A 27,487-nucleotide genomic window follows, 5' to 3' on the forward strand; every position below is an offset into this window, starting at 1 on the left:
AAACCCACCAGCTTGTAGGACTTTCAGCCGTTTCTTACCATAGTTAACAAGCACACCAATTATGACTGTTATTTTTCAATATTACTGAGAGAGCAAAACAACGGAATCAAAATGTAAATTCACACAGAAGTCAAGTCTAACAAAGCCACCACATCCAAGAGATGGGTAAGAACTTTTCAGTTTGCAAGTGGAGAGAAAAAAATAAAGTAATATCCAAATTAGTCCAGTCCCTTTAATTTTCTAAAGATAGAGAATTACAGCATGATCAGGTAGAATTACTTTGAGTACTTTCTAAAACTTGTCCTTCAAAGGCTGTGAACAGATGGAAGAAACTAAGATTACACTATAAAATAAATTACTCAATAATTGCTTCATTTCACTGTCATCAATCCTCCTATTCCCCCAAGATATTTGCTATATGTGATGTATTTCACTGCTGGAAACCAAACCTTGTATATGCAAACCCCTAGAGACAACGTTCATGAGAACCCTCCTACAGTTTTTCTCTACGTTTAAATCACATTTATTAGATTTCTCCCCCTTAATATTTAAGCCATCTATTCCAGAAGCAAAAACGTACAAGTATACACCTATTGCAGAAGATGTGACCATTCCAAGTCACTTCTTTACAAACGCACTCTAGGCCCTCAGACTTCCCATGGGCCTCTTATATAGAGAGCGTGTTAGCCTGACCCCACAAAGAACAGAACAAGACCCCAAGGCCAATGTGTTTCACCAAGTAATTTCTGATACCATATATACTTGTTTCTACTAAAACCACCCATTCCAGAAGCAAAAGTTTGCATCTTGGTAGATAAGTAAGATAAGTTTCATCAAAACTCTACACAGGCCATTTGATTTAAGCACCATAGGATCTCCACCTGTTACTTCCAACCTCTTTCTTCACAGCAATACCAACCTGAAGAGACAAGGGGCTGTTTCCATCCTGAGCTTTGGTCCAGCAGGCAACAAGCTTTTCCACATTGCCGGCACAGATGTAACAGAGACAGGCCTGCGTCTGCAGAAGGCTGTCCCCCTCGCTCTCCAGCCTGTTACCCAGGAGATCTAAGGAAAACAGGAGCAAAGATGATGCTTGTTAACCACCTCGCAGATCTCCCCATTGCTACTAGCACACAGGAAGCTTTCAACACCTGTTGTGCATCTCCTTAGCACCACGAGAAGAAATATTGCCTCTGGGCTCCATCTGTGAGGACATACTCCAGTGTCCAGCACAGGTCACCTCGGAGGGAGCTCATGTCATGGCAGCAAGGACTTGCTAAGTGCCTGCAAACCTGAGACACATCAGAGAGGACAGTCCACCAGCTGACATGACAGAGGACAAGATGCTGGGGCATCATCACCCTCTCTATCACCTGCTTTTTGTGGATCCTCACCCAGAACAGTGAGCACATGACTGCCAAGGAACTGCGAGCAAAGCTGTCAAAATGCTCAGGGCTTGTGTGTGCTAAAACACATCTGTACAGCTCGACAGACACCGTGGCTGACATCTGAGAGGCACACAAGCATCGGACATGTAACTATTGGCAATAAAACTTCCTTATGGATTGCGCAAACCTGGCCAACTGCCTGCCACACAGCACACGAGAAGGCAGGCATGCTAACTGCTCAGTGCCTGGGAAAGAGCGCATCTTCCCCCAAGTCAAAACACTGTCAGTAAAGAGCGAAGAGCTTTTCTAAAACATTTCCACCTGTGCCCCATGGAGAAACACTCCAGGAGACTGATCCCTTGGCTGGGACACCTGTCACATCAACTTTGTCAGAACCCATTTTGAAATGGAGACCAGTGGCTGTGCACAGAAGGCGGTGCACAAACACAGCTGCTCAGAGTTTGGGGCCCAGAAAAACAGGGAACATACAAGAAATACAGTACCCCAGAGGTTCCTCTCCTCCTCTGCAATGGTACTGAAGAACTGCATGACCCATCAAAGAAGCTAGTGAGGCATTACAATAATTTACCTGAAGGGAAAAAACAACGGCGAAGTGTAGTTTTTGCAGTAAGTGGGATAAATATCATTCGTCTGTAAAGCATCCTTACCACAAAGGGCTGCAAATTCATCCGGCCTGGCATAAGTGAGCACAGCAGCCAAAGCCTCTCTCCAATTCTGCAGGTCACAAGACTGCACGATCTCCTTCCAGTTCTTTGTTACGACTGCAGTGATGAGCTGGGGCCAACGGAGAGAGACCACAGTTAAGATCTTGGTAGGATTTCCTTTTTTATTTTCTTATTTTTTTTTCTTTTTTTCCCAGTACAGTGTAATTTCTATCTACTGATTGACTTACTCCCACTGCATCTGAGCTGGCTGTGGTAACCTGACCCTTCACTCACGCACACAGGCTGTCTGTCCACAACCCCTGAAAGTGAAATTCCAGTTTCTTCTGTCTCAGACTCCGCCTCCAGTTACTCTGCTTCAGACAAAAGACAGGCTTGGCAGCTGTGCTTGAGTCTAGTGAACAATGCCCTTGTCATGCCAAGAGTTCAAGCTCAGAAACAGCTGAACAAGCACTAAGGGCGCAGTTTGGGCCAGAAAAGAAACACCACCACCTGAACAACAACTACAAGGTCTTAACAACAAGGTTATCGCATACTTGTTAGCACAGGCAGAGATAACTGGTCAGCTCTCCATAAAAACACCTTTCTCTAAAGGATGAACTCAATAAAGCACACATTTCCCACCCGGTATCAAGTTCTCTTTTGTTTAGACCAAATGCAGCAAAGAAGCTGGGGGGAAGAAACCCTGCCGAGTGTTAATACTCGAGATTCTCCTCTTGTCATACTAGAAATGCAAACTTTCCCCATCTCAAACTGGCTCACAGATGGTGACCAACAAAATTCCACCTAGGGGCTGGCTGCAGCTTGTGAGGCTGGGTGCTCTAACTGCCCAAATGACCGTGCTGTGTGGCAGTCAGTCCTGCTCCAGGAAACTACTTCAGCAGCTTCCTGGTTTATAGGCTGCCTCCTGCTACTGCATCAAACACCTTTCTTTGCCAGTGGACTGCTGAAGAGTAACAGGAACTTTCTCCCCTCCTGTAAAAGCAGCCATCCTTGCTAGACACCAACTGTCCTGTGCTCTTCTAAGGCCACTTTTCCCGTCTCATCTTTCTTTTGCTAGTCACGTCAGTACTCACAAAGGAAGATTTAGAAGAGCAGCGTCAGCAGTCCCTAGCATGGCAGAAATCTGACAAGAATCAATAACTGGTTGGCCCTAACATGCTGTCTCCTGCACACAGCAGCAGCGTGCTCAGATTACCTTGTATATACTTAGCTACCTTCTGTGCACGCAGCGAAACAAAGCATCAGCAAAATCTGTTCAGATTGATCCCAGGCATTACTTAAAGCTTTTGGCACTGAGCACAGATCCTGCACAGCACCTGAAAACATGTCAGGAGACTGAAGAGTACACTGTTTAAGATATTTATCAGTGAGAATCTACTAGTGTACGTGCATCTCAGAGATACTGAAAACAAGGTGAAGAACACTGTGATATCCATGCACTGTGCCTCTTCTCTCCTTATCAATCAAATATATTTAAAAAAAATCCTTTTGCTCTGAGACACTGTGGAAAACTGGAATACATATTAGCTTCCCACAGAAACAAACCTGTGAGATAGCAAGAAAACTTATAAGGTGAAAAGGGGGTTGTCAGGGGTCTAGGTGCAGGTTGTTTCTTAGCTGAAAATACATACCCTGGTGATTTTGCTCTGCATCTTCACAAAGTACTTTTCCTGTGTCCTAGAAAGCAACTCTTGTCCGCCTGCGATGGCCAAGATAATGGCATCAGCCATGCGGTTATCGTGCAAGCAGAGATCTACTGCGCTCTCAAAGTTACCAGTCAGCAAAGCTTGGGTAATCAAGCCATCCACATCTGCAAGACAGCAGTGCCTTTTCAGACCATGGCAGAAGAGTCACCTAGAAATGCAACAGCTGGTGATTCAGTCCAGCTCTACAAAACTGCACAACTTTCTCCGCAAAGCATCCTGTCCCACACAAGTACTTAGAGGGATGCTCCAGGTTCATCTCCAGTCACACTGTGGTCACAGGACGATCAGGTGGGACACTGTCAAGCATCACTTACCTTGCTGCAGAGCGAGATGCTGGTACTTCACAGGCAGCATTTTTCTAAACGACCTCTGAAACAACTCCCCTGCATACATTACTGGAAACAAAGTCAAACCTAGACAGGGTTTGGATGGCTTCTGTGTTACTCAAGATCCCCTGGAAGCTTCTTTACAAACAGCGAGGTTAACACGCTTCATGCCTGACCAGGTGCACGTTCTTTCATGGTAAGTGTAACCCCTCTCGGAGTAGCCACATTACAGCAATGGGGTACATGAGTGCTTTACACTTCCTTCCCTGCACTAAAACGGTATTTGCAGCGGTCTCGAGACTGCTGTGCAATGAATGGCGTAACAGAGGCCAGTCATGATAATCCTTCATCATCTATGCAGAAGTTTCCTTCTCACTGGAACACCAGTAGCAACATTATTATTTATAAACATCAGCACATACAAGGAAATTGTTACCCCCGCCCTTCTCTCTTTTTTTTTTTTACCTCCACTGACAGAGATGTTAAATGTCTTCTTTGCAGATCCCAAATCTTCAGTTTCTTGCTTATTGTCTTTCACCCTCTAAGAGAAAGAAAAAGCAAGTTTTTTGAGATTATGTACACACTTGGAATGCATACATGCATCTTTAAACAATATGGCTCTTGCACTAGAAGTTAAGGTAGACCTTCATCTGCCAGTCCCCTAAGAGGTCATTGGTTTTGAAGGAGAAAACATTATTACCTGCCATTTGTTATAAAAGTGCTTCAGCACATGGAATCAACTTCTCCCAGTGCCTGCACCAAGTCAGCTCCTAAGTCAAGACTTCTCACAGTGTGCTTATTAAAAGATCTCTAGTGTATGTAAATGTACCATTACAAAAGCTCTGATCTCTCTGAACAGACCATTTTTTTTTAAAACAAAAGATACCAAGGGGAAAAAAGCAGCAAAACCCCCAGATTTACCACCACTGAAGGCTTACGCATGCGTAAGTATGCCTGCCTGGCGACCACAAAAACCACCAAGCAGACACCTGGATCCTGGGTACTGCTTTGCACAGGTGCACCCTGCCCACACACACACACACACACACACACACAACCTCTCAAAGCAAAACAACCACAAAATCAGATATTCTCCTTTCCCTCCTATTCCACCTCCAGTCCCCACCAAGAAGAGCCTCCCATAATGCTGCACAGGTTTCATTTTGCTCCATGCAGAGTTTCAGCTCATCCTCCAAACACCTGCATTAGGCACACACCCCAGTTTAACAAACACATGAACGCGTGCTTCACTTTGAACACGGAAGTTCAGAGTGCTCTACACAGGCTTAAGTACTTTGCTGGATCAGTACAAGATTGCTCAGCAGATGGAAGCTTCTGTAAGGCTCCCCCAGGAATTAAGATGGAGGTCATTATTGGCAAGCTTTGGAATTCAGGGATTTTCAACACCTCTCCTCAATTTATAATACCAAGAACCAAGTCTCTCTCCACCATAAATTGTGCAAAAAATGGTCTCCTCTGGCGTAAGTCAGCGTGCCAGCACATGCAGTGGAAGTTGAAGAGGAAAGGCCTGGTAAGAACTCCCTGCTTACATGCTGATTTGTGAAACAATACTGGAGAGGATGAACAACAGGCACACAGCTGACAGCGCATTAGGAGCAGGGAGGCAAAGCTGCAACAAGCATTATGTTTGGCTCATGAGAGAGGCAGTCTGCAAAATTAATTTGCTGTCGGATGTTGCGTGACGCATGGTTGATATCAGTGGAGAGCATGTTGTGGCTGGGCCCATTCACTTCACGTATGTGACAGCACTCCCTCGTGCATCATCCGTGGCTCCAGGCCAACCTCACAAATATTTACCAGCCATGCTGTCAGGCTACGGTTGTGTTTGGCTGGGAAGTTTCTCTTAGGAGAGATTGGTTATGAGGTATCTTGTAAATCACGTATGGTAAAAACCTCGTGCGGTCAGATACATGGGTTCACCACTACAGACTGACAAACTAACAATCAAGCACGCCAGCTAAAGACAGCTCGATTTTGGTGTCCTTAACACGCTGTTACGTGGAGTTGACAGCTGCGCTGATCCAACATGTGAGCCCTTAACCACCATCCAGGCCCCAAGCACAAGTTTAACTCCACTGGGAAGCTCACGCAACGCTGCAAATCAACATTGCTGGGCTAACAGCTCAAACTCTACCCTACGAGGGAGACTGATATTTTCAGTGCTATTAACCTCATGCAACACAGGTTGGGTCCTTAGTTCAAATCACGGACCTGTACGTGAAAACAGCACTGTTCAGACAGGCAGAAGCGAACAAAAGCTGCAGGAAGCACTGGTGTGGAGCACAAAATGCCCACAATAAACCTGGCCGAACTGTTGCAACAGAGTTAAGAGAGCTAACTACTGAAGACCGATACTCCCTGTTCAGGTGCAAATGGGCTGGCACCCATTGGAAGCAACTAGTATTTCCCCTTTCCGCCAATACCACAGCTACATCTCTGCAAAGGGCTCTGTCTAGAAGCAGAGCAGTAATAAGTTGACTGCTCAGTAACTTATCAACCAGAGGGAAAGGAGAAAGCAGTGATAAAAGACAAAAAAATGAGGAATGCATGAGAGTTGTGGCAGCAGATCATTTAGTATGTGTTAGCTGAACGTCAGAGTGAAAATTATGGCAGATGATGGTCCTTGGGTCTGGTGCTGACTGGACTGTTAGGTAATGAACACATTCTTCACTGTGACCAAAACCTGTCTGCGTGATGCCTGCGACTGATGAGAAAAACCCGTGGAGCTTAACAAGAGCCCACATTGTACTCATTCTCAATAACTTCTTGTATTTCCAGAAACCCTCAGCAGCAGGAAAAGGCAACAAGATGAAATGCTCTTAATAGTGGTGAAGTAAATATACAGTAGGCCAACAGGGTTAGTCTAGAGGACAACAGATACCTCTCCCAAGAACAGCTCCTCTGCAGCCTGGCCTTCATCCCTCTCGTTCGGTACAGATGCATCAGATTCTGCGGGAGCCTTCAGCAGAGAGAAGATGCCATAAAATAAAAAGAGCCAGCAGAAAAGAAAGAAATACTCTGCACTGCAGAGAACAGCCACCTTCCAACCGATAGTCAGAGCCAGTCTGCAAAGCAGTGAAATGCATTGGCAGTACATATGCAAATACGACAAACGTGGTAGAGGCCTCAATTTCCTTGCTCTTCACTACTGCACAGTATCTTTCAATCTTAAGCACCTGAAAATGTGCAGCAAATCTTTTTTCCCCATTAGGCCGCTACAGATGATATCCAGGATGCATAGGGCACAAGAACAACACTCCCCACGGTGGACTCAGGCTGTTACTACAGGCAGTGCCTGCATGATGAGAATCTGTCAGGCAGGGCAGTGTTACAGAACCAACTCTTGGTCCTGTTTTGTTTTTTGTTAAGCCCGGGGAAGGTGCTGTTCTTGACACCAGCTGCCAAGCAGCAAGGCTCTGTCCTACCTCATGGACAGCAAAGTGCAATGGTGGGTGGGACGTGGGCAGCAAAAGGAAAGTACGGGGACATCCTTGAGACCTTTCACCAAAACCCGTGACTGACAGCCCATTGTTAGAAAACGGGAGGAGGTTTGAGCAGAGAAAAGCAGTCCTGTATTCTACACAGGTACCTTCATCCTACTTAATGTAGGAAATTGTCCTGTGCTGACTTATTTCTGACTGACTCACTCTGTCTGGGACAGTTACCAAGCAGAAAGGAAAGTTATTCTTACTTTGCACATTACGATGGCATTATAAAACTACATGAAGAGTTGAACACATACGTCTTTGCTTACCTCTCCCAATTCACCGTCTGCATGACCCCCTTTATTCAGAGCTGATGTAATCTAAAAAGAACAACCAAGATTTATTAAGTAAGAGCCCGTTTATTTTAGGGACAGACTTCTCACCAAACTCGTCAACTGTACAACTGGCAAACGTAGCTACTTTGCTGCTTGCACAACAGTTAACATGAAGCTAGAGCCATTTCCTTTCCCAGCCTGGTGATGGATTTACTGCTAAGCCCTGTGTACCCCAAGCTCTGGTGGAAACAACAACTTCTCTATGCCTTTAAAGGTTTAATTGTTAACTCGAGGGCCTCAAACCTCACTAGAGCTGCTGGAAACCACAGTAATAAAAATATTATCGGAGCATACAAGAAAAAACCCTCTGTCTGCACTGATTAGGGAAAACGAAACGGTGACAACCTTGCTGGAACAGGGAACTGGCCAGGAAGCTGTGGTTTCAAGCACAGCAGGCATATGGCCTCGGGGTAGAACTTTCTAAGGTACAGAGGAGTTAAATCCCCAGCTTTTACTGCTTTTAAAGGCAAATCAAGACTCCAGATTCGTTTTGGGGCCCTCAAAATGCCAATTTCATGTACAGAGTTTAAAACACACACAAAAAAAACCACATTAGTTGGGCATCTAGAAGCCTGGATTTAGTAATGCTGCTAATAATCATCTACTGCCTTGAATTTAGCAAGTTGTATTTTACCCCCATAGGCTGGTTTTCACACACAAAAAAGCTCAAATAGCTAGGGATAATTTTCTGTTTTTTAATCATTAGTATACAACAGAAAGGAGAAAACCAGGACTTGACTCACATATAACAATCCCAGCTTTTCAAAATACTAAAGTACAACACCAGTTCTTACTAACTGATTCCAAGAAGCTGAAGTCACTGGCTTTATTTTATTTTTTTAAGCTTTTCCCACTCTATCAGTAAGATGAAAAGCAAGTTGTGATTCAGGAAAATGATGGGCTAAGTCCAGCATCTCAGGCCACTCAATTCAGTCGCGTCCAGCTCTTCCCCATGGGCAGTGCCCATCAACCCAAGAGCAACAGTGGCAGTGGACTCCAGTCTGCCCCCACGGTACCACCACCACTCCATCTGCAGAAGCAGGACCAAGTTGCACCTGAGTATTTTAACTGCAAGCTGCTTTCAGAAGACAGGATTTGTCTTGTGCTTGTCTTTGAGTCACACTACAAAAATCTAGACGCTGAGGACAAACTGTTACAGACAATGTAATGTTTTTGCTAATCATAATGAGTTTGGCCTGGAAGTCATTTAATTCATAAACATGATGCCATGTTCACAGAGCCACTCTTTCAAAACAAACATTAGATTGATACAACGGAACTGAGTCACACACTCAAATATCCATTGAATCAGAACTGATAAAGCATTAGACAGTTCCTGGGTACAGCACTGCCAGCAGCTAGGAGCCAAAATGCACAGCAAGTATCCCTGTGTACCACTAAGATAACAATGTTCTTCCATCTTGGAAGAAAACTCCACCCCTAAGAAGTACAAATTCCTTCCTGTAACCCAGTCTGCCTTTCCAAATGTAGTCACGTGTGATCTTTGTTTTCTTTTTTCCTAAAACCAAAAGTCATCCCCCATAAAAAGGGACTATCCTGGATTAGCAAAGTAGTTAATGAAACACTGAAGAGTGCTTGCATGTTCTTTAACCAGAAAGCCTAAAACCAGAGGAGATTCAGTGATACTACAAAATCAAGATGTCACGTATCAACAAAGTCACACGAACTGTAACAACAAATATCAAAGCTTTGGATGGGTGAAAATTTCCCATCAGCAAGGGACACTCAGATGTAAACAGGCCTCTGAAGTATGTCGGGTGCTTTGAAATTCTTATTGTACAACCATATTGCAAGATGACATAGCTAATAAAACCCAGAGGAAACCGCAAGCGCTGTAAAAATATCAGAATTACTCAAGGTTTCTAGTACCTCTGGAACAAAGGAATTCCTCAAATAACACAAATATTCAAGTCAGCCTTGTTTACACAGAGAATCCAGCACCACTGGTCTTACAGCTATTAGGAAAGCTGCAGTGCTGACAAATACTGTCTGATGAGAAACACACTGAAAATAGCGTGGTATAAAAAAGTTTCACGTATGGAACAGCTTGTGGATTACCGGCAGTGGCTCTTGCAGTCCCACATGTAAATGATTACATCAATTGTACTTGGCAGATACAGCCATCAGCAGCAAAGCATTTAACACAAGCACAGCTTCCAGGCACATTTACCTTATTCCTCAGATCATCCTTCCTGTATCCCAACAGCTCAAGATATTTAGCACGTGAATCTTCTTCAAAATTCACCTTAAATAAAAGTTACAAAGAGTATATTTCAATTCATCATTTCCACACCCTCACCCAGCTGGCTTTTCACTTGACTGGAACAGTGACTGTGAATACTAAGAGAGGGAAAAAAACCAAAAAAACACGACAAAGGTTTCAGTGAGCTGGACAGCTGAGCAGGTAAGCACGGCTTCAATCTGGTTAATGGAGGTTAACTGTCTGCAAATCTGCTTCACCCAGGAACTTCTAAATATTCACAGCAACCAGTGAAAAGCAGGCACAAAGATGTAGTGAGAGGGGATGACTAAAACACAGAACACCTTTCGCAAGCCGTGACTTCTCCTATGGTGTCCCAAGGGCCCTGACCCTGGGACCCTCATTCTTCTGTTGAGCCACCCCTACCAACAGGGCTTAACGAGCACCATTCCCCCAGTCTGCACTTTCTGTTCTTATCTCCTCTCTGCTAGGACACTGTAACATGCAGAATAAACCATTTCTGCACTGGCTTTCCAGGTCCATGGGGAACTCCTGGACTGCTGTCATTGTTACCTTTAAGAAAGCCCACACATTCTTCTCAAAGTCAGCCTGGGCCATGTCAATTTTCTTCTGGCAGTAGCTGATGAAGCCTTCGGACTGCACAGCCTCCTGCAGCTGGTTGGAGCGCACCAGGAACTCCTTCTCTGTAACAACCTGGCTCACGTAGACGTAGTGACGCTGCTGCTGCTGATCGATGCCTGGCTGCTGCTGAGGCTTGGCGTTCTCAAATGTAACCAACTTGCCTCCAAACTGGAATTGAGGACACATGTGAAAATACAAGTATATGCAAACAAACTATGCACACGCACATACATCTGCATGCTTTTGTTTAATGCATATATGCTTATCATTCAATGGACAAACGTTCCTGGCATCAGCTCATGGTGTTCTTCCACCAGCACGATGCTATGCAATGAAGAAGCTTGCTGGTAAGCGTGTGCACATTCAAGTGGGCTTATAAACACAACTATTCCTATGCCTTTTTTCCCCCTCAGGCTGAGGACCTGGTCTAGGAACTCCTGAGAAATCTGTCTGCACAGTGGCCAGCATAAACAGATTATCTCATGTTACTGCAACATTGTACTGGTTACTGTTGGGATACAGTTCATTCTCTTCATAGCCACCCATATGATGCTATGTTTTGGCTTTTTTGTGCCCAAAACAGCGTTGATAATGCATCCACGTTTTAGTTGTCGCTGGACAGTGCTTACACAGCATCGAGGTCTTTTGTTTCTTAGGCTGCCCTGCCAGCGAGGAGGCTGGGGGTGCAGAAGGAGCTGGCAGGGGACACAGCTGACCCAGACTGCCCAAAGGGATATCCCGTAACATATGGTGTCATGCTCAGCAATAAAAGCTGGGGTAAAGGAAGAGGAAATGGTGGTAGGAACAGGAACATTCCAAGTTATGGCATTTCCCAAAAAAAGAAAATCTTCTTGCCCATCCCATTTGCAGGGCAACCAGTGAGCAGCTACATGAAGCCTGGCTGCCTACTGGGGTAAACGTAGAACACGCTAAAGGATCCTATGCATCATTAAATACATGCTCGAGCATGATGCGTACCCTGCTTGTGGCAGCTAGTTTACGGTTTGAAAGTCTACTGAGAGATTGGCAGTGAACGGCCTCATCATATGGAAAGAAATCCAAAGGGGAAAAAAAGTGGAAGGGGCTTATGTTATTTCAGTTTACAGCTCCAAGTTGATTTAGACATGGGTGAGATAATGAATAAGCAGACACACACTGCTGAAAATCAGGTAGTATTTTGGCACAGAAATCCATTTCAAGTGGACTGCTTAAAATCTGCAGGAGCTCTCTTGGGAAATGGCCTCTGAGTCACAAAAACAAGCCCTTAGTGGAGCTGAAGAGCAGGTGACTCTGCTCTTATGAAAAGCAGGGCCTCGCCAGGCCAGCAACTGCAGAGGAGCCTTGGCCTGCGTGCTGCTACAGAGACTCCAGCTACCTCCATTAGGGCTGAGTTATTTTTCTCTGCAACGAGACACAATACCTTCAAGCTGCACTGAAGACTCAGCTACTTGCCCAACTTATTGCCCCCACCCCCCAAATACACATTTTTTTTTGATTCTAAGCAAACACCATGGAAATAAAAGCAAAGCCTTAGTTCCCAAAACAGAAAAAAACAAGCGCCTGGTGGGAACACAGGGCTTCCCAGTTGCTTTTTCCCAAGCATTTTTTGTCATGTTTTTGCTGGCTTGCTGTCCCAAGCGCTCACTCCAGATGTTCCCACAAGCACCTCAGCCACCACAGCACTCTGGGCAAGTTCTCACAAGGTGGAGCATGATGACCAATTCCCCTCTTCCAGACGTACTTTGCAGGTGCTACCGCTGTCTCGCTCCCTGCCCGGCCAGCCTTGGCCCCTGCTTACCGAGAACGATGCTCCCACGGGTCGCCGGATCCATTTGGGTGGTTTCTTTAGGGGCAGAACGACGCTCTGTGGGGCAGTCTGCTGGGGAAGCTGCAGGGGCGGGAGGGGCTGTCCTGTACCAAATGGATCCAGGTTCCCAAACGAGGACGAAAGCTTTGACAAAAATAAAAAAAGGGGGGGTAAAATTCTTAGATGCCATCTCCAATAAGCCAAACAGCATCATTTTTTTGCACTGGATTAGTCCTCCTGCAAACACAGGGTTGCAACACCCCCTGAAGGTTTCCCCGAGCCCATGCTTTTTCCTCTTCCCATCCACTTTCTCAGCTGCGTGCTTCTCAATACCTGGTCCACTTGCTTCTGCCTCAACCCGTCCGTGCTGCCTCCCATAATGGAGTAAACGCTGATCCGCCCGTCGAACGAAGCGGCAGACAGGACGGCAGGGTTTCTGGGACACCACTGGATGTCAAAGCACCACTGCGTGTTGGTTGGCAACTCATACAGCACCTGGGCAACAAAACCAAAGTCCTACATATCAGAGCTTTTAGGAAACACCATGAGCAGCAACAGCATCTTTCTGGCTGCCCTGAGAACAAGCTGCTCTTCTTGCTCCCCAGCAGCCTCCACATTACCCGTACACACTGACAGTGGGCAGGATGTGACGATCAGAGGAGATTACCACACACCGCTGCTTTATTTCCTCCTCCCATTAAATTTTCTGTTTAATTCACACACGACCAGCTAGGCAGGCTGCATATGCCTGTGCTGTGTGTGCAGCTACTGACTTTTGGGGGATAACTGGGAAAGTTAAAACCTGCACTCTGAGTAGACAGTCTCTCCTGCCCTGGAACAGAAAAGCCTACTGCTACAGGAGGCATTTAACCACAAATTAAGAAATTGTTTTTCGCCTACCAATTTTTTGCTGAAGAAACAAAATGGTAGCTGCCTTGCTGTCTCCTAGGAAACACTTTTACTTTAAATAAAAACATGTGGTATGAATCATCCAAATGTAAAGCCTTCTTAGCAGCACAGCATCCAGCTTAGATCACACATTTACCACCCCCACTTTTTGTCTTACTCAGCTTTTGTACTTCACCCATGTCTGAATTTTGGAAACACGTATCTCCCTGTCCGCCAGGATTGTCTTGCCTACACTGCAGGCAAGAAGCCCTCCAACAGTGTCACGGTCTGGGGGCAAACACTCACGTGGTCTGTAAAGAGGATCCACTCAGTTTAGTGATGTCCATATCTATCCCTTGTGAGACAGATAAATTTTCTGGACTACTAAATACTGCAGAAAAGCAGTAGGGACCCACGTGTAAGATTAGCTACACCAGGAAGCAGTCTTGCAGCACCAAAACAAGCTCAGGAGGTGCATGTATCAACCACAAGTAAACATGGAGAAACACCCCACAGCACCATAATTCCTAGGACTGCGAACAAAGATCCATCCCCGGCTCCTTCCCCTTCTCAAACAGTGAAAACGCAGGGAAGCACATACTGCGAGAATGGGTAAAACAGCACGAGAAAAATCAATGGCTTTTAAAAATGCTCCTTTACACATGCCACTGTGCAATCTCCAAAGAGACTGAAACTTTAGTAAGTTGTGTGAATACAATACCTCGCCCGTGTTAGGGTTGGAGCACAGAATTTTAGCATCCTTCCCACAGCTAAGCAGCAGCTCTGAATCTGCCATACTCCAAGCAATGGCCAAGATACCCCTGTGTGAAAAGTCACAACCAAGTAACAGATTAATATAAATGAAAAATGGTAACACAGAGCATGTGTTTAAGTGAGTTGGTACTGTATCTGAGCATTCCACCTCAAAATGCCCTCCCCCCTCCTCCCTGTTATAAGAAGCTGTTAAATGTTATCAGCATTTGATATATCGAAATAGATGCTATTTTCTGCATGAGTAGCTCTAAAGGTCCAGCCACCATATATGAAAATTGAATTCAACACTCTCTGTAGGAGAATGTCGATACCAGTGTACCAGAAGGGTGTGTTTGCCTTTACAGCGTGTGCAAACCTGTATTTTTTTTTTTTTTTTAAAGCAAGCTTCTGCTACTTCTTTGAACTCCAGCTCCCTCTTGTACAGCATAAAACAAATCAGGAATGTCAATTTTTTTCAGGAGGAAGGCGTTTTTAATGTGAGGCCTGGTCCCTTCCAATCCGCAGGCCCCGTAAACGGAAGCCTTTCCGGCTTTTCTCATACCTTGTGTGGCTTTCCAAAACACGCAGCGGCGAGGAGGCAAATCTAAGGTCCCACATCTGAATCACGGGCAACCTGTCGTCCTCCGAGGCCAGGACCATCTGGGTAGCAACATCGGGGTGCCATGCCAGGCCAGAGCAGTGCATCTGAAGGATAACATTGTGCCACAGCACAGGGTAACTAAACAGCGCTAGAGAACAGAAGACAACCAGCCTAAACAGGTCTAAGCATGAGGAAAACAGGGTCTTCAGGTAAGTGCCAATTTGTGGCTGTATTTCCGGGCGTTGTTTCTGACTGCACTCAACGTGGGATGCTCTCCTTGTTTCCATTAGCAAGGAGAGCTGCAGTTAGCTCCCCAAGGCCCTCTCAAGCAGGTGACTTCGTACTGTCTTGTTCAAATCCTGTGTTTTAATCTAAGAACATTGTAAAAGCATCCATACAGAGCTTTTTTGCTAATTTTAACTTCCATTGATATTTTAACAAAAGCCATCACTAGACAGAGATTATCATTGTGGGAACATCCCATCACAACCCACAATCACACGATGAAGCCAGCCTATTGTGCTGCTATTATGTCAGGGACCAGATATGTAAAACATGGAGTTAGGAAGCTTACCAGAATCAGAGCACAGTGACCAAGCAGCTATTTCAGGAGCGCACATGTCAATATCATTATGAGCTCTTGGTGATTCTTCAAGGTTTTTACCTTACCCAATTACAAACATGCAGAATTATACATGGAGTTCATCCTCCACAAGCTCAACAGGCTCTCTTCTGTATTTACAGCATGGCAGGGGCAGGCATGGTGATTTTGAGCATAGGGAGGCAGCATCCTCTGTAACCTACTCATGGCTGACAACCCCTCTGTGGTGCTCTCCATCACCAAGATCTGCCCTTGCCAAGCTCTACTGGTGAAGGGCAAGCCCTCTGCACGTACACAGCCTTCTAAGAGCACTGCCTGACGTTCATCGTGTTGTAAAGAACTGGAGCGAGCACCACGATCTCTGTGTCACGTATAGAAGGAGCGCCCCGTGCCAAGAGACACCCTGTAGCTCCCCGCACAGCTCCTCACGCGAGCTAACTCACCCGGTTGTTGTGGTCACTGACTTTGATGATGGGTTCGTTCTTCCTGAGATCCCACACGGTGGCTCGGCCACTGGGGCTGGCAGATGCCAGGATGTGCTGGACTTGCCTGTTCCAGGCGATGCAGCTGATGTCCTCGAGAGGCTGCCGGGCACACAGAACAGCCTGTCACACCCTTAACAAAGCAAGGCCTCAAAAGGCTTTCTTTTTGGGCCCCACTATATAACATGTTTGTAAGGAGATTCACCACAGGTACTGCGAGTATTCTGCTTTCCTACATACACCTGCTGCAGGGTAGAGCCCCTGAAAAAACTGTCAATGTAGAAAATCCTACACAGAGATCCTTAACAAAAGCAAGGTTCCCAAAATATCCACGTGATAATGAAGTACCCATCCCAAACAAAGTATCCACACTAACAGTTTTAAACTAGAAATCTTTAAACTCCAGATATCTGCTCATTCTATTTCCTCACTTCATTGCCTCCAACTTACCACGCAGTAGTAGTACACTGATTTTCCAGTAACTACAAAGTTCTTGCATAATTTCCTAACAAGAGCTGCATAAAGTACATGCTTTTAAACAACTTCCTCTCATTCTTCCAGCTCCTTCACAAGACAAAGGACAAAAAGCTATTTTCTTCCCCAGAGATCTTTGAAGAGAGGCTAAATGCCGTCACCCAAACGCTCCTTGAAACACAGAAATGTAACTGCCAACCCTACTGCCTCATCTTCTCCCTTTTCAGCAGCTGCTTCTAGTCTTACTTGTGTTTTCCCTCAGTCTCTGTCTTTGTGGTCTTCAGATACAAACATGCAGTGAAACACACAAAGGCAGACTAGATGAGATTCATCCTGTGTGCAGTGGCTATGGATATTTAAAAAATGGTGTAACCAGAGAGACTCTGCTTGTTAGTACTTACTACTTGATAAAACGCAACATTATTCTAAGACTAGAAGGGGTACTTTTAAAAAGATAATTTATTTAAAATTGTGCCACATGAAGACATCAAGCAATGCTTGTGCAGCCAGTGAGAACTGCAGTTCTGGAGTGGTCTGCACATCCCACGTTGCTGCAGGGGAATGACAGCAGCTTGCTCCTTGCAGGGGCTGCACATGATGGTACTGACCGACACAGCACTCGAGCTGTGCTCCCAGAAAGGCAGCAGTGGTTGGTCACCCTTGTATGAAGCCGGGCAAAAATTCTCCGTTAGCCATAATGGAAGCCAAAACACGGCGCTGTCATAACTGACGTGCTACCATACACGTTCACTGACAGCTACTTCAGCTGCAGCTATAGAGCTCTCCTGAAGGGACACGGGCTCCTGCCATAACAGAGGCACATCACACGAACAAAAATACCTGCTTTTCAAACCCCACAGACTAATAAAAGCCCATTGCAAGCACCAAAAGCCCAGTTTTCTTGACCTTTCAGGAAGCCACTGGGAAACAATATGCGGTAAAGCAACATATTTTTACTTACATTAATAGGAAACAACTGTTGTACAAGGACTCTAACAATCAGCGACAGAAACGCAGTTCATCACTAACTACAATTAATTGCTTTCTATCATAAGTCTCTTTTTTCCGTATAGCTTCTAAAGTTGATTTTAATGAGCTCTCAACATAAATGACATTCATGCTTTTCATTAGTTTACAGTATTTAAGAAATACCGATCTAGTACCTGCGTCTTCACTCCTGGAGTCATCGGCGTGGCAAAATTATTCAAGTCCCAGATATAGATTTCAGACTCATTAGCACCAGAGGCCACCAGATTAGTCTGTAAGACACATTAACAGACGCTAAGAGTATTTCCAGCATCAGCTTTCAGAGTCTTAGCTGCTGGGAAGCATCAGATGGACAAGACGGTGCCAATTTCTCATACGAGCTCAGGATATAGCCTTTGGTTCACACAGAGCAGCTTAAGGAAAATAAAAGCAATGTTTGAGATTGCAGATAGCGCTGAGTTAATTAAAAAACATACACGGAGACAGACTGGCATGCCAACAGCCAAATTTCTGTTTTCCTGATTGCTCCCCCCCATGGCAATCGCCCATGAGGAGGCTGCACAGCGGCCAGAAGAGCGGTGCCATTTGCAGGACGGGGCAGACAGGGAGGCAGTGCTGCAGCTCTCACTGCTGCAGCCAGGATGCGACAGTCTGGGTGGGAAGGCGCAAACAGGAGCCGCTGGACGCCCTTTGATCGCATCCCACGTCTGCTGACCAGCAAGTCCCAACTTCATGAGGGACAGGAGAGGAGAGGAAACCATTCGAGAAGACACAATGAACAAAGGATGGCCTTGCTGAAAGCAAGTGTCCAGGGCCAAAAGTGCTATTTAGGAAAGGAAATCGACTCAATTCCCTTGCAGCTGGAGGGGGCTGAAGAAAAACCAAGCCACTGTATTTACAAGGAACTAAACTCTCATTAACGATGGAGCAAGCTTGCTGATTTCGAGAGCTGTTCTGCCTTAAGAGACCATGTCACAGTGTGTTTGTTCTGCCTCCCTTTTCCAGGGAGGAGATTTAGAGATGTTGATGCCATCTCCCAAAAGGGGACATCTTAAATTGAATGTCACCAGAACAAAAGCGTGACAGCCCAGAAAAACGTCACAAGGACAAAATCAGCACATCCTATGGGAACTGAAAGGGAAGACTGGTTAAAACAGCACAGAAAACCACCTCTATTTTACACTGAGGCTGAGCTAAAAACTCCTGCAACATTGACAACATCAAATTATGAGGGGAAGGAATCAACTGGACACCTACAAGTCTTCATTCCCTCTCCCGAGATGCCAGCAACAGGACAGGTTTTTACTAATGAAGATGCAAAGAGCAGGTTTAGGTCAACCTTCTCAAGGGCTGATAAAGGTACAGATACGTATAAGGTAATAACTTGCTCAGACATGCCACTCATCCATGTCTGTACATGTCAAACAGCAGAAAACCCACCTGGAACATGTTGACATCAAGTGCTCTCACGGGTCCCGTGTGCTTGTCTTTCTGGGCAATAATGACTTCGGTGTCTCCAGCTATGATTTTGGCTGGGTCATACAGAATGACATTCCCGTTCTCGCCCCCAGCGATCAGGACTCCGGAGACTCGCTCGCCTGCGGTCATGCTGTGCGGCCCCCAGATCAGCTTGTGGTACCTGCAAGACAGACACCCACAGGCTACAACCATCCACCGTCAGGTCAACGTAGCCCATTTTACTCTGCAGGCAAACCTCTGCTATATGTGGCCAACTGTTCGTGCAAGGGAGAGAAAATTGGTGGAGCTATTAAAAGATTGCAAATCCTTTTCCTTGTAGGTGCTCCTGGAAGGGCAAACTTTCATCTGTTGTGCTGGGTGCGCAGTGAGTGGCTCGCTCACAACAGACACGTGTCACTTGGACTGCAATCGAGTTTCCAGGCTGAACTGGAAGAACTAAATATACTTCCAGAGATGTTTTCAAACCATTGTGTCCATTCACAAAAAAGAAGAAATTACTTCAGCTCCAACTTGTTAAAAAATCAAGACAGCATTCCTGTGTATTCAGCCATGCAAAGCATGGTATTCTTCCGCATGAAGCGCCACACTGTCACACGGCAGGTGTTACACAAGCAGAATGCAAACCCACACGCTCTGGAAGGTGGTGACGAGTTGCTTGAGCCTTCACTGTGTTACTGCTGAACTCTCGGCTTTCTCTGGATTACCTGTGACTGATTTCTTCACAGCACATCAAGCTCGGCATATTAAAATATATACCGGGGAAGGCCAGACAAAGAGCATATGCTGGCTGCCGAATACTGTAAGCACCAAGTGCTCAGCAGCTCAGTGTCAGTGGTCACTGTCCCGCTACAGCATCCAGATTACAGTAATGGTGCGCTCATCCACACCACAAACCAAAATGGCCTTCTCTCTGGGTACACTGATTTTTGTAGTTCCGCACGTAACTACAAAAGGGGTGAGTAACAGGCTATCAGGGCACTAGCATTACACCACCAGCAAGATTCAACATGTAAATAACCTAGAAGAAAGCAGAAAAGGATGAAGAACAAAACCCAGAGTTAACTGCGCCAGTACTTTCCTCTTGCCCTTTGCTCTTTCCAAGATAAAGAGTGGTTCTACAGAAGCAGCGTCACATTTTCCACAGGAGGACAGTTAACAAAACTTCTTGCTGAATTCATCTTTTCTGGATTTGTTCGCCCAGCCATTTTCATTTGCTGTACACCAAAATATAACCTGACATATACTTTATAAGCTAAGGTATGGGTTGTTGTCTTAAAAAAAAAAGACAACAAAAACCTCCTTTGCAATGTTGCAATGTGTCTTCTGAGGGCAAAGTCAAACACTTGTGCTGTTCACAAAGAGAAGCACTTCTAAAGGAGCTCTACATCCTCCTGGCCATAGCAGGTGGGTTCTGAAAGTCAGTAAAGCAAACGCCACTTGGCAAGCTTTGACTAATCTCAGTCACATTTAAAGCAAGGGAGAAAAAATCCCAGGGGCTCAATGTCATCACTCTGCCCTCAGTAATCAGCAAGGAGCATCAGCACCAGCTCTCCCACAGCTCAGGCGTAAGGCACTCCGGAGCTGTGCTGGCTGTTCCTTCCCCAGCCCTGCATATCAGAAGAGAAACAACTGCAGGGCAGGGATTGTGAGCCACAGCAGCAGCCAGGGAAAGTGTTGCTGCAGGACTGACAGCAGCCCTACGCCTCATGCTTCCTCCTGCAAAAGCCACTGTAACTGTTACTTATCCGAATCTGGAGAACATCCTGAAACAGGGCCACAAGCTTACTGTGTGCAAATGCAGCAAAGACCTCATTTCAATCCCTCCTGATCTACTTAAAGGCAAGACCTAACTTCTAAGGCCCCAAGAAACTGCATTTGGTAAAAATCTCACAAAAGAATCTTAGATCTTTAGGCCTTGAAGTTACTGCTCAAGAACTGAAAATATAGCCCCACTTATGTAGCTGTAATGATGTCCTTCAGCAGAGCTTCTGTCCTCAACAACCGCAGCCAAACCCCACGCATCAGCCCTTCAGCGCAAACCACGTGCGACAACCCCGCCGCTCACCTGTGAGAGGAGGAGAAGGTGGCACAGGACTTCATATCCAGCGAAGGGTCTGCTAAGTCCAGCTCGAATATTTCCAGGGAAGCACTCGTGCTGAAGGTTGCATCCAGCTGCTGGGCCGATGTACCTGCAAAGGAGAGGGCTCATCAGTGAGATAAAGATGCTATGCAGAAGAGCAGCTCCAAAAGCAGCATTAAAAAAATCACGCTTGCAAAAAGGGCTCTGAGAAGCGGTCAGACTTCTGTTTGAGTTACTTAGACTTCTATGTAAGTCTCTTCTCTACGGTTGCCTTCAGTGGGTTTTTTACCCAGCACGAATAGGAAAAGCTTTGGGAGAACGTTCATCTTTCCCTGAGGACGGACAGAAACCCACGGCAAGCGGCAGATAAGCAACATGGGGTAGTGTCCCAGCAATTCGGGTTGCTATCACCGTACCCTGGCACAAAGGAGAGGGAACTCGTTGTCGCCTACAGATCGCCTCCCAGAAACGAGCTAACTGCTACAGCTTTCAATTATAAGCATTTTACAGCTGGAGGCCCGCTAACACCGGCTTCATGAAACTCACCCGTGGCCAGATAAATGGGGTGCTGCTCGGCAGGGCTCCATGCCTGCATGGCAGTGCGGTCAACCTCCTTCAGCTTCATTTTGCTGGAAAAAAAAATAATGAAAAGATAAAGATGAAGCGGAGGAGGGCGCTGAGAGCGGTCGCGTTAGGGGATGCCAGGAGTTGGTTTCTTTAGGGGATGGGAGGAAGAGGGTGTTCGTGGCGGGGTGATGCTTAAAAAAGGGGGAAAACGGGGCGTTAGTGGGAGATAAATAAAGAGGATCAAAGCCTGAAGCCGCCCCAAAAAGAGGGGTATAACGGGGAGGAAAGCCCCGCCGCTCCAGGCGTGATTTCCGAGGGGGATTTGGGGTAAAAAAAAGGGGAAAATGGGGGCCGTGCCGGCTCTCACCCGTCCCGGGCCCGCTCCAACGTGGCAGCCCCGGCACCGCCTCCCGTTTCCGGGCGCTGCCGGCGCCTTCCGGGCGGTGACCGGGGGGGCTCCGCCTCTGCTCCCGCGGGGACCGGGCTCCTCCTTCAGCCGGGGCCTGGCGACAAGGGGAAAATGGGGGCGTCAGCGAGGGGCGCGGAAGGGGGGGGGGCACGGGGTGAGGGGAGCCGCCGTCCTCAGCTCGACAGCGGTCGTCACGGCGTGTCGGGATGTGAACAGCAGTGAGGCTCATCATCGGACAGCGGCTCGGAGGAATTAGTTTTTTTATTGGGTTTTAGCGGGGTGTTTGTGAACCTTTTCGCACCCCGCAGCGCGGCGCGACTCGGACCCATAGCGCTGCCCACACCCTCCTGCGGCGCGGCGGGAAAGAGAACGGCTCCCTCCCGCCCCGCTATATATAGGGGAGGGGGGCCGCGCCGCTATTGGCTGCCGCGAGCAGCGCTCGCCATTGGTCGCCCAGCGGCCCTGCGGATTGGCCCCCGCGCTGGCTTCACGCCACCCTCCCTCCCTCCTCCAACGGGCGAACGGCGGCTGCTGAGTGAAGGCCCGTCAGCCAATAGCGAAGAGGGAAGCGGGGGCGGGTGCGCGGCGGCGGCCAATGGTGTGGTGCGGCCGCGAGGAGGGAAGGAAGGGAAGGGCGGGAGCGCGGGCTGTGCTTCCGCCAGCAGCATGGCGCTGGGCCCAGCTGCGCCTGGAGGCGGGCTGACGCAGCCAGGGCAGGCCCGGGGGCCGCTAACCGTCCTGGCAAGGCGCCTGGGACTCCCCGAGCACCGATCCTGTGTCACCTCCGCCCAGCTGTTAAGGAGAAACCTGAACGTAGCAGTTGGACGCACAAAAATAAAAGCAGTTTTTACTTGGCAGGAAAAAACCCACAGGCTCTCCTAACTGGCTCGTATTCCCCAGCGACACCCAGTAACGTACCACGGCAAGGGTGGGTCACGCGCTTCCTCCCCAAAGAGGCTGAAGACGCCCCAAACTGCACATCAAAACAGTGCCTCGTGTCCTACTAACAAGCAGCCAAAGGCTCCCCAAAAAGATTTACCTGCAAGTTTGGCCCAGGTCCTGCAACCAGATCTGCATGGCACCCTGCTATCCCCAAGGATGTGGCAGACGGGCTCAGTGGTCCGGCCTTGCGGATTTTTCTTTGCTCAACTCTTGTCCTGCAAACACTACATTTTTTCATCAAAGTTTTTCTTATTTTTTTTTTTAATTAAAAAAAAAAGACATCGAAATACGCTAACAACCCAGAGTTTATCTCTGGTACGATTCAATCGCATATTGGGAAGTCAAGCCAGTACCTGCATCGCAAGAGAGCCTAGTGATAACAGATGTATTGATTTTGATACTTCAGTGCAGTTCTTTAGTATGTATTCGTCAGTGCTGAAGGAAAGGAGTACAAAAAAGTGTTTACAGAATAGTATAAATGTTTATTTTTCTTTGTGATTTATCTGACTGTTTTATTTTTACAATATAGAAAAGTGTATTCTTTGAATAGGTCTAGTAAATATAAATTTAATTTTTCTACTTTCAGATGTAAACAGAACTAGAAAATGAACCCTTGCCCCGTTCCCAATTATTTTTTTGTAACTGGATGGGCTTGACTGTAAATCTTGTCCAGCAGTTTGATTCAAATGGCTAAGGAAGTACAAAACCCAATCCATACGTATCACACCAGGGAGAGGGGAGAGAGGAATCCCAGCTTAATATTGGAGAAAGCTTGTTCAAAGTAAAACCGAAAAAACTAAGAGCATTTGATTGCACCTTCAAAGTCTTTACAAGTAAAATATTCTCAAGCAATGCCATCATACATAATTACAACTGTAATCTAAATTTCACAAGTGTTTCTGCACACTGTATATAAATACACATCACAAAAGGTGCAATTTAGAGTAAGACACAGAATATATACAAAATTAACATGGATTGAAGTCTAAACAAAAGAAGGCATATTGCAATCTGTTTAAAAAATAATGTACGTAGTTATTACTTTATTCACTTACACTAATTTACATTTATACAAATCTTACTGGACATACTATGTTAGCTCACTAGAAGTAAACTGAGTATCTGCCCTATCTACATGTAAAGTTACTGTACTGACTTTTAATAAACCCAAGTCTTAATTATGGAAAGAAAGTAGTTACTTACATGAGAGATGGATTCCTTTTTCAGAGATTTGCACTATCAGACTTGCGGTTTATGCTGAGGGAGATGCTTCTACCAGGCAGAGCCCTTCAGACGGTGACCAGCAGGACACCAAACTGGCACACCTCCCAGGGCCTTCATGCTCCCGAGCCATGCTGGGGAGGGGGGCACAAGGAAGCATGGAGGACAAAGGGCCTTTTGCTCACCACGCAGGGCCACAGGGTGAAGACAGGGAGCAGAAGCCTCTTCCTGTCCTATTGCCGTCAAACACACCCGTAGGTGCTCGGCTCTGCTGCACGTTTGCCTGGCCCCTATCTTTTCCCAGCTTATCCTCGCCAGAAAACCTCGAGGAAGAGCTCTGCCACATCTCTGTGTTTACAGTTTTACATGAAGAATGCAAATCCTTTTTGGAAAAAAAAGAAAAGCCATCTTGTTCAGGCAGCAATGAGACAGTTATTAAAATTGTTATTGACATTCACATTAGGTAAGTAACCTACCACGTTGATTTTGCAAATGTATTCTACTATCAGAAACGTGATCTGAGATGGCCTGTAACAAATACTGAAGAAAATCCCCTGCTCCAATCTACACAGAGCTCTAAGGTGATTTGTGTGTTATGTTGGTATATTTTCCTCCTTTTTGGATCAAAGGATCCATAGATCTATTTTGGCAGCAACCTTGATTCTGCGCTAGCATCCTCCCCCATCACAGCACTGTCATTCTAAACAACACTTAAAAAACCCTTACGCCAAATAAACCACCAAGATACTGAGAAGCAGCATCATGGTAACACACAACCAGGCTGAATGTAACCTCCACCTGTGGTCACAGGTCAGTTAAAAGCCAGATTGTCTCAAGTCCTCATTAAGACAACTGTGGCTCCATGGTCTCCTGTGACCTCAGCTTCTCAGGCTTAAACACTTCTCCAGGGCAACAGCTTCACCCTAGAAAACACAACGGACTGCACATCCCTACCTGCAGCGAGGGATTAGGCTCCTGCAGGCCTCTGAACACAGAGCTTCACCCAAGCAACAGCACCTACCTGCTGCACAGTCAGCTAACACCATACGCTGGGCAGACAGCTTGGCACTGTGGCACAGCTGCTCTTCCTCACTTTCAAGAGCAGGCCACTGTCAGCCTCTGAGTTCCACCTTAAAATACACCTGAGCCCTCATCCATGATCATATAAAAAAATTCCCAATTATCCAGTTTGCCTCCAAATTCCTTGGGGTCTGCTCAAGCGAGATTCTCAACCACTTGTCCAACACTAGACCTGCAAACAATCCCCGTGTACTCGCCTGCATATTTCACGCTGCTCTGTGCACTGAAGAAGCATGCAGTGTTACGTCCTACATATGGGTACCACCTTCCAATTAGATGCTCATTTCCAGACGTTGCCTTTTAGAACTAACTTCGACACACAGATACCTCTTCATTATGAGCCTGTTGCCAAAAGTGTCATCTGGTTCTTGCCATCATCTGCATTTTCCTGTACACACAAAGCAATGCAACTCCATATACTGTAAATAATATATATTATAATCATTTATATATGCCCTTCAGGCAATTATTTTGAGGGAAAGGGGAGAAAACAGCTATTTTTTTTTTCCCTTAAGAAACCCACGTTAAAAGCTGTACATCAGGAAGAAAAATTGACCTTTAGGCATCATCTTACATAGAAGAGGATTTAGTTAAATTTAAAAGGCTCTAAATCTTGATATAAAATATTTTCTTGTTTCATCTTCCGCAAATCAATTTAAAACAAGCACCAAATTAACGAGTATTATTAAATCCTCTATGCCAAACCAAAGTGTCCCTGTGCCTTAAGTGTTCTGTTCAGTCCACTTCATTGTGGCTCTTGTGCACGCGTCAGCAGTTCATGGCACAAGGGTCACTTTTGGACTTGCCCGCAGAGTTAATCACTCTCATCAAACAGCGTCCAAACTCCTCCAGGATCATGCGCTCTGCCGCAGCTTTCGACTTGCCCAACTTCTCGGCTTGCTCAGCCTGCGCGAGAAGGCATTCGCAAGTTGCATCGGCCACCTCCTTGGTTACAAATGTAAAGGGCAGCCTGAAACAAACAGAAAACCAAAGAACCCACTCACTCCAACAGGCAGCGAACAAGGCACAGCAGCAGTCAAATGAACAGACAGGCTGTTGTGTTCAGTGCCTGTCTCCACTGAGAAACATGGTAAAGCCCATTTTGACCTGCCCAGGTACACAGAACAATTCTCCAGCTTTCAGTGTACGGGCGGCTCAAGGTTTACAACCACCCAGTAAACGCGACATGCATACTTCATGGCTCCTGGCAGCACATGGGCAACCATGCTTAGTTACACGCTTGAACATAGCCAAATGTGGCACACACTAGATTTACAGGAAACAAAGCTGTGTGAGCAAAACGCTCCAGTCACCCGAGTGCTCCTGGTCCTACAGCTTAGGTAACATTCGAAGATGACAGGGATATACTTGTTGTGTATCCAAAAAAACACATTAGAACCAGGCAAAATCGCGAGCTGCGTTAACTTACTTCCCCCCACCACTGCTGAGTGCTGGTGTTGGCCTTGTTAGGAGATCTGAGATCTGGGAAGATAACTTGGTCTTCGCAGCCGTCTGCTGCTGGACCCTAACTTCGGCAGCATCCGCTAAATGCATCAATGTCTTTCGCTCTGGGCTTTCTTCAAAATTTTTGCAGCCAATGCATTTGCATATGGAAGAACACATGATTTTTGCCTGAAAGAAACAAACAGAACGTGAGAAGCCTGTCGCAGTTTTGACACCCTTAAGGACCACCCACAGGGGAAAGGTGATCTTGTTTTAGTCTGTTTGCAATTAGCCACTAGCAGAAATCCTCAGGTAGTTGTCCTCTCTTTAAATTCAAGGTGAGGTGCCTTCCCAGAATTTATACTTGAATCCAGTGCAAATGAACAGTATCCCACTCATGCCCTTCTTTCCCAATCTGCTGTTTTCAGCAGAATTTAAGTGGTTAAACTATGAGACAGGTCAGTCTGCCACTGTCTCTGCATCCGTAGAGCGATCAGTTATCTGATGCAACACAAACTTTTGACTTTGGCTTCCACACACGTTCCATCCCAGAGTGTCTCTGCAATGCTGCAATAACTACTTGAGCTCCGAGGGACATGATGCAGTAGGTTTCTTTTGAAAATATTGCTCTTCAGTAAAGGAGAGCTCCAAGCCTGTGTTCAGAGTTATTACATGTTTTAAAATTAAACTCAGATGACAGAAGTGATCAATCTTGCAAAACACATGGCTTTCTACGTGTAAACTGCTGGAAGAAAAGAGAGACCCAAAACTATTATTGCAACATGAAAAAGAGCAAAAGACAAAGCACAGCAGCAAAACCGCAGCACTGAAAGGAAGAACCAGCATCTTTAAGATGAGAGAAT

At 46.2% G+C, this 27,487-nt stretch overlaps 2 protein-coding genes across 25 annotated transcripts in view; both read right to left on the reverse strand.

Annotated features, from left to right (window-relative positions):
• The window catches only part of SEC31A (SEC31 homolog A, COPII coat complex component), a 39,911-nt gene extending 17,579 nt beyond the window's left edge, over positions 1 to 22,332 (reverse strand). For 6 of the 17 annotated variants that reach the window (XM_083835997.1, XM_083835994.1, XM_083835992.1 and 3 more), the window contains exons 1-19: positions 22,230 to 22,322; positions 21,897 to 22,032; positions 21,509 to 21,591; positions 20,948 to 21,071; positions 18,844 to 19,042; positions 17,580 to 17,675; positions 15,904 to 16,044; positions 14,821 to 14,963; positions 14,227 to 14,326; positions 12,951 to 13,112; positions 12,609 to 12,761; positions 10,742 to 10,978; positions 10,139 to 10,213; positions 7,882 to 7,932; positions 7,009 to 7,086; positions 4,572 to 4,647; positions 3,706 to 3,884; positions 2,057 to 2,183; positions 920 to 1,065 (exon numbers count right to left, since the gene is read on the reverse strand). In XM_083835997.1, the coding sequence (XP_083692123.1) occupies positions 920 to 1,065; positions 2,057 to 2,183; positions 3,706 to 3,884; positions 4,572 to 4,647; positions 7,009 to 7,086; positions 7,882 to 7,932; positions 10,139 to 10,213; positions 10,742 to 10,978; positions 12,609 to 12,761; positions 12,951 to 13,112; positions 14,227 to 14,326; positions 14,821 to 14,963; positions 15,904 to 16,044; positions 17,580 to 17,675; positions 18,844 to 19,042; positions 20,948 to 21,071; positions 21,509 to 21,587 (2,166 nt within the window). In that variant the 5' untranslated portion in view covers positions 21,588 to 21,591; positions 21,897 to 22,032; positions 22,230 to 22,322. Of the gene's footprint in view, positions 1 to 919; positions 1,066 to 2,056; positions 2,184 to 3,705; positions 3,885 to 4,571; positions 4,648 to 7,008; positions 7,087 to 7,881; positions 7,933 to 10,138; positions 10,214 to 10,741; positions 10,979 to 12,608; positions 12,762 to 12,950; positions 13,113 to 14,226; positions 14,327 to 14,820; positions 14,964 to 15,903; positions 16,045 to 17,579; positions 17,676 to 18,843; positions 19,043 to 20,947; positions 21,072 to 21,508; positions 21,592 to 21,896; positions 22,033 to 22,229 lie in introns of all 17 variants that reach the window. The other 11 variants (XM_083835988.1, XM_083835984.1, XM_083835982.1 and 8 more) reach the window with 4 other exon arrangements.
• Positions 22,333 to 23,341: 1,009 nt separating this feature from the next.
• LIN54 (lin-54 DREAM MuvB core complex component) overlaps positions 23,342 to 27,487 on the reverse strand; it is a 37,696-nt gene continuing 33,550 nt past the window's right edge. For all 8 annotated transcript variants that reach the window (XM_083836001.1, XM_083836004.1, XM_083836005.1 and 5 more), the window contains 2 exons: positions 26,611 to 26,813; positions 23,342 to 26,151 (listed from right to left, as the gene is read on the reverse strand). In XM_083836001.1, the coding sequence (XP_083692127.1) occupies positions 25,950 to 26,151; positions 26,611 to 26,813 (405 nt within the window). In that variant the 3' untranslated portion in view covers positions 23,342 to 25,949. The remainder of the gene's footprint in view (positions 26,152 to 26,610; positions 26,814 to 27,487) is intronic.

The sequence above is a fragment of the Anser anser genome (genome assembly GCF_964211835.1).
Source record: "Anser anser genome assembly, chromosome: 4".
In the NCBI taxonomy this organism is placed as follows: domain Eukaryota; kingdom Metazoa; phylum Chordata; class Aves; order Anseriformes; family Anatidae; genus Anser; species Anser anser.